Source organism: Palaemon carinicauda, chromosome 6, assembly GCF_036898095.1.
Source record: "Palaemon carinicauda isolate YSFRI2023 chromosome 6, ASM3689809v2, whole genome shotgun sequence".
Taxonomy (NCBI): Eukaryota; Metazoa; Arthropoda; class Malacostraca; order Decapoda; family Palaemonidae; genus Palaemon; species Palaemon carinicauda.
Window position 1 is genome coordinate 124,596,073 of NC_090730.1, and position 14,522 is coordinate 124,610,594.

At 33.7% G+C, this 14,522-nt stretch overlaps 1 protein-coding gene across 1 annotated transcript in view; it reads right to left on the bottom strand.

Moving 5' to 3' along the window:
- LOC137643218 (DE-cadherin-like) overlaps window positions 1-14,522 on the bottom strand; it is a 126,554-nt gene that overhangs the window by 51,695 nt on the left and 60,337 nt on the right. Inside the window, exons 19-21 of the mRNA XM_068376066.1 lie at window positions 5,530-5,652; window positions 5,149-5,298; window positions 475-647 (exon numbers count right to left, since the gene is read on the bottom strand). Coding sequence (XP_068232167.1) covers window positions 475-647; window positions 5,149-5,298; window positions 5,530-5,652 — 446 coding nt within the window. The remainder of the gene's footprint in view (window positions 1-474; window positions 648-5,148; window positions 5,299-5,529; window positions 5,653-14,522) is intronic.

Below are 14,522 nucleotides of genomic sequence, written 5' to 3' on the forward strand. Positions count from 1 at the left end.
CATCCCTTTTTCAAAAGATTTTATAAAAGTTTCTTTGATATCATAAATTACAAGTTACGTTTTAACCTACTGTACTATATATTCAAAATTATTCTTTTCTGAAATAGGAAAAGGTTGTGTAATGGAAAGCTTTTTTGGCTATAATTTTTGAATAAAGGTATTGCAGACTAAAACTGGGTTCTTGTTAGCACACCCTACTTACTCATGTGAGCTTTAAGTGAGTTTGAGGTATCGAAAACCGTAGACAGTGTAGTAACAACTTCCTAATAACATTAAAACCATGAAAATTTGAAATAAGAAATACGTCTATTGCATGTTTTCATACATCACAAACGTTTTTCATAGATTTTGAATAATAAAACTTTTGACACCAAGAATTGTTTACTCAGTAAACTTATCTTACACGCTTAGTGGAATAAACAACAAAATCCTTCTCATTAGAAATATGTTATCCAAAGAATAATGGCGTCTTACCCGTCAACAGGAAGAAGACTGAATTTTTCCAGCCAAGAAACGGGAGTTTCTGGATCAAACACCATGGTGCACGGACAGCCATTGTCACTTCCATCAACATCGTTGAGCTTTATAGTTATCGATTTCACATCCTCAGGATCCATGTTCTCCATGACTTTGGCGTAACTGTTTTCCTAGAAAAAAAATAAGTATGCAAAATCATTCCAATTCCGATTATATTTCGATCAAATTTCTCTATTTGCAATACCCTATTTTAAATTTAATAGCATTTTGGAAGTAATGTACATTCACCTTTCGCCTCTTATAAGGTTTTTCTTTATTTTTGTCACAATACTCTGTATATTTAATTCCACGTGCAATAAAAATATTATGTATGTTACACCAGAATAATTATCGATTAACTTACTACTGCATACACACACACTTATATGTATATATATATATATATATATATATATATATATATATATATATATATATATATATATATATATATATATATATATATATATATATACATATATATATATATATACATATATATATATATATATATATATATATATATATATATATATATATATATATATATTTATATATATACATATATGTATGTATATATATATATATATATATATATATATATATATATATATATATATATATATATATATACATACATATACCAAAGGCACTTCCCCCAATTTTGGGGGGTAGCCGACAACAACAAGAAACAAAACAAAAAGGGGACCTCTACTCTCTACGTTCCTCCAGCCTAACCAGGGACTCAGCCGAGTTCAGCTGGTACTGCTAGGGTGCCACAGCCCAACCTCCCACATTTCCACCACAGATGAAGCTTCATACTGCTGAGTCCCCTACTGCTGCTACCTCCGCGGTCATCTAAGGCACCGGAGGAAGCAGCAGGGCCTACCGGAACTGCGTCACAATCGCTCGCCATTCATTCCTATTTCTAGCACGCTCTCTTGCCTCTCTCACATCTATCCTCCTATCACCCAGAGCTTTCTTCACACCATCCATCCACCCAAACCTTGGCCTTCCTCTTGTACTTCTCCCATCAACTCTTGCATTCATCACCTTCTTTAGCAGACAGCCATTTTCCATTCTCTCAACATGGCCAAACCACCTCAACACATTCATATCCACTCTAGCCGCTAACTCATTTCTTACACCCGTTCTCACCCTCACCACTTCGTTCCTAACCCTATCTACTCGAGATACACCAGCCATACTCCTCAGACACTTCATCTCAAACACATTCAATTTCTGTCTCTCCATCACTTTCATTCCCCACAACTCCGATCCATACATCACAGTTGGTACAATCACTTTCTCATATAGAACTCTCTTTACATTCATGCCCAATCCTCTATTTTTTACTACTCCCTTAACTGCCCCCAACACTTTGCAACCTTCATTCACTCTCTGACGTACATCTGCTTCCACTCCACCATTTGCTGCAACAACAGACCCCAAGTACTTAAACTGATCCACCTCCTCAAGTAACTCTCCATTCAACATGACATTCAACCTTCCACCACCTTCCCTTCTCGTACATCTCATAACCTTACTCTTACCCACATTAACTCTCAACTTCCTTCTCTCACACACCCTTCCAAATTCTGTCACTAGTCGGTCAAGCTTCTCTTCTGTGTCTGCTACCAGTACAGTATCATCTGCAAACAACAACTGATTTACCTCCCATTCATGATCATTCTCGCCTACCAGTCTTAATCCTCGTCCAAGCACTCTAGCATTCACCTCTCTCACCACTCCATCAACATACAAGTTAAACAACCACGGCGACATCACACATCCCTGTCTCAGCCCCACTCTCACCGGAAACCAATCGCTCACCTCATTTCCTATTCTAACACATGCTTTACTACCTGTGTAGAAACTTTTCACTGCTTGCAACAACCTTCCACCAACTCCATATAACCTCATCACATTCCACATTGCTTCCCTATCAACTCTATCATATGCTTTCTCCAGATCCATAAACGCAACATACACCTCCTTACCTTTTGCTAAATATTTCTCGCATATCTGCCTAACTGTAAAAATCTGATTCATACAACCCCTACCTCTTCTAAAACCACCCTGTACTTCCAAGATTGCATTCTCTGTTTTATCCTTAATCCTATTAATCAGTATTCTACCATACACTTTTCCAACTACACTCAACAAACTAATACCTCTTGAATTACAACACTCATGCACATCTCCCTTACCCTTATATAGTGGTACAATACATGCACAGACCCAATCTACTGGTACCATTGACAACACAAAACACACATTAAACAATCTCACCAACCATTCAAGTACAGTCACACCCCCTTCCTTCAACATCTCAGCTTTCACACCATCCATACCCGATGCTTTTCCTACTCTCGTTTCATCTAGTGCTCTCCTCACTTCCTCTATTGTAATCTCTCTCTCATTCTCATCTCCCATCACTGGCACCTCAACACCTGGAACCGCAATTATATCTGCCTCCCTATCATCCTCAACATTCAGCAAACTTTCAAAATATTCCGCCCACCTTTTCCTTGCCTCCTCTCCTTTTAACAACCTTCCATTTCCATCTTTCACTGTCTCTTCAATTCTTGCGCCGGCCTTCCTTACTCTCTTCACTTCTTTCCAAAACTTCTTCTTATTCTCTTCATATGACTGACCCAGTCCCTGACCCCACCTCAGGTCAGCTGCCCTCTTTGCCTCACGTACCTTGCGCTTTACTTCCACCTTTTGCTCTCTATATTTTTCATACTTCTCTATACTATTACTCTGCAGCCATTCTTCAAAAGCCCTCTTTTTCTCTTCCACTTTTACCTTCACTCCTTCATTCCACCATTCACTGCCCTTCCTCATGCTGCCTCCAACAACCTTCTTGCCACATACATCACTTGCAATCCCAACAAAATTTTCTTTTGCTAACTTCCACTCCTCCTCTAAATTACCAGTTTCTCTTACTCTCACCTCGTCATATGCCATTTTCAACCTTTCCTGATATTTACTTTTTACCCCCGGTTTTATTAGCTCTTCAACCCTCACTAGCTCCCTTTTACATCCACCTACTCTATTCCCCCACTCTTTTGCTACAACTAATTTTCCTTCCACCAAAAAATGATCAGACATACCGTTAGCCATACCCTTAAACACGTGCACGTCTTTCAATCTTCCAAACATTCTTTTAGTTATCAACACATAATCCATTATTGCCCTTTCTACTACTCTTCCATTTGCCACTCTTACCCATGTATACTTATTTTTATCTTTCTTTTTAAAAAAGCTAGCACTTATTACCATCTCTTGTTCAACACACATATCTACCAGTCTCTCACCACTCTCATTTTCACCTGGTACGCCATATTTCCCAATGACACCTTCTACCTCTCCAGCACCCACTCTAGCATTTAAGTCACCCATAACAACTACATAATTCCTCCTATATATATATATATATATATATATATATATATATATATATATATGTGTGTGTGTGTGTGTGTGTGTATTATTTATATATATATATATATATATATATATATATATATATATATATATATATATATATATATATATATATATATATATATATATATATATACATATATATATATATGTATATATATACACTCTATATGCATAAATACATATAAGTATATACAAATAAGCCACAATATCTCTTTATATCCAGTTTACTCTGCCTCAGGAGAGATCTCCCTCAGTGGCCGAGTTGAAGGTCACTCGAACCTTAGTTCCCTTGGTCCGGGTTCAATTCCTTGGCCGATCAGAAACTATTATCATAAGTTTGATTCCCCTTCGGGTCTCTGATCCCGAGGCGGAGTGAATTGGATATCAAGAGGTATCTATGGCTTTTATATATACATATATATATATATATATATATATATATATATATATATATATATATATATATATCTATATATATATATATATATATATATATATATATAAAGAGAGAGAGAGAGAGAGAGAGAGAGAAGTAGAATATGTTACATATTTTATCTATTTTATAGGTAAATGATGAGATAATGTACGTTTGTCGCAACGGAATAGACTATAAGAGATATACTGCATATTGGTGAAGGTTTTTGGCATCGAGCTGGACAAAGATGGAGCTGGTATAGATTGAAAATACTGTCCATCTGAGGCAAAATCTTACCAAGGATTCCCAATTGTGTCACGTGTTCAGGATGAAACATTGCAGTTGCAGAAATATATGATGCTTATACTAATCCTTTCAGCTGAGGATTACCCTTACAAAGAATATGGTGGATGATCTGATCAGGTGTTGCTAAAAAAATTCTTTAGTGAATGTAGTACATTCATAAGATTCAATTTAAAATTATAGAGATTTTAAATGACTGAGCGTCGAGGAGTTAAAAAATAGTCAAGATATCTAAAGAAATGAGATGGTTCAGGCAGGAGATGAGAACTAGCTAAAATAGCACAAACCAGTATCTATGGGAACATCACTAAGAAGAATTATATGCATGTTCGAAAAATCACAATGAAAGGGCAAGGAAAGAAAGTCATCCATGTGGAAATTCTTGCATAAAGTGCTCAGGTCAGAAGGAAAAGAAAATATAAGGCTCGCCAGATAAAGATATGAAACAGCGTACTTACAGGTGAATGTATATGTGGGTGATTATCGTTGAGATCTCTGATTATCAGATGAACGGTGGCAGGATCAGCATCGTGACCTCTTCCCCCTTCATCGTTAGCCCTCGGATACAAGGTCATTATGCCCTTCTTAGCAGCCTCACGATCTAAACACTAAATACATGAAAAGGAAAGATGTTCAATGGTTTACAAAAGAAAGCCCTTTTATTTCCCTTTATTCCTATAAGTAGTTTCAAGATAAGAAATGAAAAACCAACTTCTAATCTCACTTAAATCAATAAAACTGGACCAATGCTACTCTTTCTGCAACTAGCGGGAAGATAGCTATACCCACAAGACACACAGAGGCCACTGGTAATACTGAAATAAGAAGCTATTACTTACTCCTTTCAATGATAGGTCCCCATTCTTGCTGTCTATGGTAAAGTTGAGTTGTTCGACAGGAGACAGATAATACAGTATGTTTTGGTTGACTGTGCGTGGTAAGTCGGGGTCAACAGCTGATACCTGGTGTGAAAAAAAAACCATTTGAGTCATGTCATTAGATACAGAAAAATAATACAAATATACAATTACATCTCACTCATTTTAACTTGCTCAAAACTGAAACCTAATTATCAGTAATTGTCAATTCTAAGAAAATGGGAAAATCATTGGTAAATTGTGCACAAATCTTTTAAAACAAAAGATAGATTGTCTGTCTGTTATCATTATAAGACAATTGTAGATCAGTCAAACACTTTTTGGGCAATAGTTAGTACACACACCCAATAAATAACATCTAATATGGCATAAAATTTAGTCTCTGGAGTAACATAATATCAGTACAGACCAAAGAACTGTTGCAAGGTTTATAAAATTACATTCATTCTCTCTTATTTCTAAATAATCCACGGAAATATACTACCCCCTCGAAATATCGAAAACTGGAAACAAATCCCTAGCTTCCTTTGGGTAAACACCAGAACCTAGAGCACGCCCCATGGTAGCCATGACTGAACAGGAAATCTTAAGTAGTTAGTATCAAAACCTAAATCTCTAATTTAGTACACAGATTTGGATAGAAAAGATTAATTTGATTTTAAAACGTGTGACTATTTAAAATATAACCTTAATTTACTGCATGTCAACGCTTTGTTCTTTCCACTTTGATATACAAACTAACTTTTTCAACATTTTTACACCTAAGATTTATAGACGAAAGAACAGGATGCCCAATTATCCAGAGGCCTCTCTTGGAAACAGATGTTCTTATTCCACTTATTTATAATGTTTTTTCTGGTGTTAATTATGTACCTTGGCTCATATTCAACCAGAATCTAATAGCATTATCTACTATAGTATTAAATCGTAATATAATCCTTCGATTCTCCATGCTCTTTCATTTAGTTTCTTATTCAACTGATAAATTTTGCATTAATTGTAAATACGTCTTTCATTAGAACTCGGAAAACTAAATGAGAGTAGCGTAAGTCACAAAACACATCTATGAACTTCATTAAAAAATCAAAACCTTAGTATACATCACAAACGTTTGAAGACTATTTTTATATAACATTTCTTTATTAACCTTTGCATCAAAGTGTTCTATATTTATTAAGATTTTCTTACTTTTTAAATAACCAAAATTTGTAAAGCGGAGCATTCGAAATTCTTCATTTTAAACTTGAATAAATAATCGTTTCAATTTTATTCGTTAGTAATGGCCTCTTCTTTCATGTCTGGTTCAATTATAATTGCCTTAATTCTTTCTGCTATGGTATTCCATAGTTCTAAATTTTCCTCCACTTAAAAAGATTAATTGCCATATGCTCTTACAATCACTATTCTTAACCTAGTGTGTGAAGTTTATGCATTATTCATAGCCACCTTGTATGACAACTAGAAATGTGACTTTATACCTAAGAAACTCAACAAAGCATTAATTAATCAAACTATGCATGATGGTATAAAGAAAATATCCAAAATAACACTTGTATAGATTTCTAAGATATGTAATTGGAATATATATGATCCAAACAAAATGTATTCACCATATTGATGTGACCCGGCCTCATCTCTCCCTAGCCAGAATTAACATTCCTGGTTACCGTTACCGTTACCGATCCTATAATCCACCAGGATTGTAGGGGAGCTGCATGGTGGAACACCGCAATGGGAGCCTCCACGGTTGTGTGCAAGTGCCTGGGTCTGGCCGAAGGTTTTTCCTGTCCATTCAGCAATGTTGTTGGTCCACCTCTTTCTCTGCCGCCCTCTTCTCCTCTTCCCCTGAACTGTTCCCTGGAGAATTGTCTTGGACAGGCCGCTTGATCTTGTTGTGTGGCCATACCGTTTTAGTTTCCTCCTCTTCACTGTGGACAGCAGATCTTCATAGCGTCCTAAGTGTTGTCTCACTCTTCTGTTGACTTCTTCATTTGTGACATGCTCAATGTACGAGATGCCAAGCACTCGTCTGAAGCATCTCATTTCTGCAACTTGGATCTTTCTCTGTAGCTCTGCCGTCAGTGTCCAGGATTCACAAGCATACAGGAGGATGGAAATGACTAGAGCATGGAATAGACTCAATTTGGATTTGACAGCGATATTTTTGTCTTTCCAGATTGGATTCAGTTTTGTTAGCGCCGCTATTGTTTGCGCGATTCTTGCATGGACTTCTGGTTTGGGTCTTTCTTGGCTGATGATTGCACCAAGGTACTTCAATTGTTGGACTGTTTCAAGTTGTTGACCACCGACCACGATTTTTGCTTTGATTGGCTCATCGCTGTTTTCCATTAGCTTTGTTTTTTCAGCACTGATTTCCATTCCGTATCTGGTTGATGTTTCATCCAGACGTTTCACGAGGTTGACCAGCTCATCTTCGTTCCCTGCCAGGCCGTCAATATCATCAGCAAACCGAAGGTTGCTGATTGTTCGTCCTCCGATGCTAACTGTGCTCACATGATCTTCGAGTGCCTTTGTCATAATTTGTTCAAGGAAGATGTTGAACAGGGTTGGTGACAAAAGGCAGCCTTGGAGGACACCTACTGAAGTGTGGAACCATTCGCCTATTTTGCCTTGGGCAAGGACCGCGCTGGTTGCTTGATTGTACGGCTGTTGGATCGTCTGTATCAGTTTTTATCCCATGTTGTACCTGTTCATTGTGGCCCAGAAGGCATCATGCCATACGCGGTCAAATGCCTTTTTGTAGTCAATGAACACGTGGAAGATGTCTTGCTGGTGTTGGCTGTACTTCTCACACAGAACTCGAAGATTGAAAATCTGTTCCGTTGTGCTCCTTCCTCTTCTAAACCCAGCTTGTTCTTCGGCAATGATCTCTTCTGCCTAGGGTCTCAGTCAGTTCAGAATGACTCTCGACATCACTTTGCTTACGTGGCTGATAAGGCTAATCGTTCTATCATTTTGACATTGCTGTAAGTTGCATTTCTTGGGAAGCGTGATGATGAGGGACTGTGTCCAGGGTGTGGGCTATGCACCTGTCTGCCAGATCTTGTTGTAGATGCTGGTACACATTGAAATTCCTAGACCAGTTCAAAACCCAAAAAAACGATTCTTCATCAGTCTCGCACAACGTTGAAGTGGGCTTGTGGGGGATGGCTGGACGAAGAATGTAACTTAAATGTGAAAAATCTGTCCACATGGATAAGGAGGGAATACTTTCTAGTGGATAGCAGCTAACAGGTACGGACTACCTTCATTCTAATTCTATTATTGTTCCAAACTCGGCATATTTAATCAGTCTATGAGGTACATCCCGCAAATAAATAAAATCTAAACTCTCTACAACCCATCCCATAAATATCTCTCTCTCTCTCTCTCTCTCTCTCTCTCTCTCTCTCTCTCTCTCTCTCTCTCTCTCTCTCTCTCTCTCTCTCTCTATCCTGTTTTATAGTATATTTTTTCTAGATTGACAGCGCGCCATGTCAAGCAATACGGGTGCCAAATTTTCACATATTTACTTTATCGTTATAATATTAGACTAAAGATTACCTTGGCCATCTTTATTATTCAGTTGAAATGTCTACCTCGACTAAGAACATTTTCATTTGTTTCATCCCATTCTCATGTTCAACATACTCGTATTATTACACAACTCATCCGATGTACGCTTTATATTCAACACATCAGCGCTCTTTTTTTATTTCCTGTCTTGCCGAGATAAAATCTTATAACAAACTGTCCTCTCTTATTTTCCATTAAGGTTACATTATCTTCTCATTATCTGGCTGCAACCTTATCTTCTTTTCATTCAAAATGTTAGATCTACATTACAAGAAACGTAATGGCTCTTTTTCTACCTTAATGGGAAAGGGGTGTTCATAGTGTTGAAAGGTTTTATATGTAACATTATTGCCCTTTTTTGTTATGTAAGTTTTCCAAGACTGGAAATCTTTACAAAATGCACACTTTACCTCGACTTGTATTCTTTAATGAAAATGTTTTTTTCTCTCTCTCTCTCTCTCTCTCTCTCTCTCTCTCTCTCTCTCTCTCTCTCTCTCTCTCTCTCTCTCTCTCTCTCTCTCATATATATATATATATATATATATATATATATATATATATATATATATATATATATATATATATACATATATATATATATATATATATGTATATATATATATATATATATATATATGAATATTCATTGCCATCAGATATCACAAATGGTTGTGTTTACCCTTCCCCTGTGACTATGTATCTATAGAATTATGTATATATATATATATATATATATATATATATATATATATATATATATATATATATATATATATATATATATATATGTGTGTGTGTGTGTGTGTGTGTTTGCGTGTGTGCATGTGTATATGTTAATGTAATGTATACAACCATGATCAACGTAAATGGGTAAAGATTCACGAACTGTTCATTTTCATCATTATCGAAGTTATACATCTGCATTTTATTCACGATTAGACGTAAAATTAGTTATCGTTTGCTCTAACCTGTCTTTGTGCTTTTAACGCCCCTATTATCCAAAGATTTAGGCCTTTATCTTTACATTTTTAATAATTTCTTGTGACTTAATATTAATATTTTTCTTACTACCCTCACGGATGCCACTTTTTAATTCGCTCCTATCTTTCTTCTTCTCGTCCAAACCATCATATCATTTGATATCTCTGTTATTCAGAAACTGGACATGAGGAAGTTACTCTGGTCATAAATCTTGGCATTCTATGGTCAGACCTTTGTAAAATATTCTCAATTTCCTTTGTTAGCGGCCATTAGTTTGCTCAATCAAATAGATCAGACCATAAACAGACATCAGATTTCGATGTACACTGTCAAGTTATTTTTATGAACCAAAAGTTAAGCAATCCACTTTTTTTATCCACTATGCTACTACTCCTCTTTAGCCTCTCTATACAGTACTTGCTTCGCAGTCGACCGTGTCTCCCAATAACAGAAATGTTACATATATATATATATATATATATATATATATATATATATATATATATATATATATATATATATGTATATATATATATATATATATATATATATATATATATATATATATATATTATACATATATATATATATATATATATATATATATATATATATATATATATATATATATACATATATATATACATATATATATATATACTGTATATATATGTATATGTATATGTATATATATATATATATATATATATATATATATATATATATATATATATACATATATATATATATATATATATATATATATATATATATATATATGCCCTTGAAAAATATATCCTATGACCCCTTTATATTCCGAGATATGCTCTTGAAAGGTATATTTTATGACATATTTTACACATATCACCGTCGTTACCCTCATACTATTCCCACAACATCCATAAGGCCACTCTCCTGGATAACATTTCCTTTGCTCTCTTTCCAGTCGCCATAACCTAAGATATAATTTGCCTAAGTTGAGGTTTTAATCCTCTCCATTCCACTCTTCAAGCTTTCGAGAATTTTTACATTTCTGACTTTGCTTTTGATACTAGATAATATGCAAATTACATCTTGTCAGTGTATACCTTATCCTTCCATCTGTTTAGCTTCCTTCAGAATAAAAGTCTGAGGACTAATTCTTGATAGGCAACAACGTTTCATCTAAATTCTTCAACAGAGCTCTCTTAAAGTTCATTGCGCCTTTCTGGTAGTTTGTCCTGCAACACTATCAAACGACTACCTAAGACCCTCATGTCTAGTATAATTTTTACTCTGCATCGTTTTTCAAATATAGTTGTCCTGGCACGAAAAGGAACTCAAAATTATCTATCTTAACAAATTCTCTTGACTTTTCCATACCTTCTACAAATTTATTAAAAATATCTCAGGCCCACATACTAGGTTATTTTCAAATTGTAGTTCATCCCTATTTCCTTTGTAAATAATCATGGCTGTTCTTTTCTCACTCCTTCACCCCTGTCTTCCTTTGCATAGTTTGCATAATATTATTCTGGTAGATAGGCGACGACCAAGCTCTACAGTTGTTCATAAATGTATAAGCAATACCTTTCATCTATAAATCAAATTGTATAAGCATATTTCTAGATAAAAAAAAAAAAAATTACCAGGTATAGCGTTTTCCATTGTTTAAATTACTTTTTATGTCGAAAAAGTTATACCCCTTTCCGTATAATAAAGGCTAAGTTCTTGAATAATATATTGTGTTAAAGTACAGGTTATCAATAGGCAAATGAACTTGATAATCACTTCATAGAATTTAAATTTTTCCTAAAGTTCATGATATATTGGGTTATGACGTCTTTTCCCAATGTCTAAATTGGTTGTATTATTTGAAATATCATATGGACTAAAAAAAAAATTAAATTAGCTTATTCTAACGACAATTCTAGATAAAAAAAAAAGACTTTTACTACGATATGTCAAACCAAATCATTCCAATATTGGTTCTGATACTAGTTAGCCCCATGTAATTCAGCTATTTTGTGATGAATGTATAAACTGAACGTCAATTGTATTTCAAGCTAATTCATTATTAAGAGATTCACAGAATTTTCCGTACTGTCTCTCAGTGAAAATGGTGTAGAATTAGTTTCCTCATAACACTTGATAATACTAAAACACATCCCTGTCCCACATCTTTTATTCCAAATTGAATTAGCCTTTAGCAAATTCTTCATCCTTCTGCTCCAAGCACAGTTGTCTTACATATTCCTCAGAGTCTTCTGGTTTATAGAGTAAATGAGACACTTCCCCATATCTAGAACACATAACAGTCGTCGTATTTAAGCAATGGAAATTGTTGAACCCCGGCTCCTGCACTCAACTTATAAGTTATGTATATACATATATCCATACATAAATACTTTCATACAGTAGTATATACATTTATACGTACATATAAACATGTGCATGTATGTTCATCTTTTCATCAATATATATAAATATATACACATACACAAACACACACAAACGAACGGGTGCGCGCACACACACACATATAGAAATATATATATATATATATATATATATATATATATATATATATATATATATATATATATATATATATATACATATATATATAAATATATATATATATATATATATATATATATATATATATATATATATATATATATGTATATATATATATATTTATATATATATACATATATATATATATATATTTATATATGTATGTATACATATATATATATATATATATGTATGTATATATATATATATATATATATATATATATATATATATATATATATATATATACTGTATATATATATATATATATATATATATATATATGTATATATATATATATATATATATATATATATATATATATATATATATATATATATATATATATATATATATATATATATATATATATATTTATATATATACATATATATATACAGTATATATATATATATATACATATATATTTATATATATATAAATATATATATATATATATATATATATATATATATATATATATATATATATATACATAGATATATATAAACGATATATATATATATCGTATATATATATATATTAGTGTGCTACTGTTGTTAACACACATTAAGTATGTTAGTTGGTAAGTTACATCTTCAAGTAAAGTCAAGTAAGTTAACTTTAAAATGGTTTATTCTTTAAAAACAACAGTGTTAACATCTCCATCACAGGAGTATAGCTGGTTTGGTCGGATGACCATCCCGTATGATGTCTTAGTAATAACTGGCTAAAATATTGATATCACAGATATCGTATAGTCAGTTATCTCAGCATTTAAACACATAATGTAAACTAAACATTAGTATAGGAAGACACCTGCATCCGGTGGCGACACAACTCTTTCTCACGATTCGTATTTGTGTTTATTCTTCATAAAAATGTTACATTGCTGAGATCTGGTATTCGCATCCTGCTATGATCTGATCACAGCACTTCTCACACTAGCTTCTACTTCCACAATGACCTATTACGTCATGTGTTTTAAACATGTAATATATGATTATTACATACATGCGATATATATATATATATATATGTATATATATATATATGTATATATGTATATATATATATATATATATATATATATATATATATATATACATATATATATATATATATATATATATATATATATTTATATATGTAATATGGGTGTGTACTCTACATATATATCATCAGCCATTACTAGTCCAATTCAGAACAAAGGCCTTAGACATCCCTTTTCACTTGCGTCTGCTTATGCTCTTGCCATGTAAGTCCACACCCCCAAACTTTCTTAGTTTGTCAATCCATCGCCTTCTCTTCCTTCCCCAGCTTCTTTTGTAACTCTAGCGACTCATTCTGTTATCCTTAATGTCCGTCTATTATCTGTCATTCTCAATGTATGTCCTGCCCATGTCCATTTCTTTTTCTTGCATGTTGTTAGAATATTCTGTGTGTGTGTCAATTCCATCTTATCGTCAAATAAGCTACAAATACCTATCAATATCGATTTCGTTCTACCTCGTGATCCCAGTTCAAAGAAAATATTGCTGTAATCTCATAGTTAAAATGTATGGTAAGGGAAGGATTCGAACCCCTGCCGAGTCGAAATCGGAATGACAGTCGAGAATAATACCGATTTGGTTATGAGAAGAAATAGGAGTCTGAATGAACTCTCATCTCTATTTTTATAGCCAAATTCATCATCATCATAATCATCTCCTCCTACACCTATTAACGCAAAGGGCATCGGTTACATTTCGCCAGTCACCTCTATCTTAAGCTTCTAAATTGATAATTCTCCATTTATCATCTCTTACTTCATTCTTCATAGTCCTCAGCCATATAGA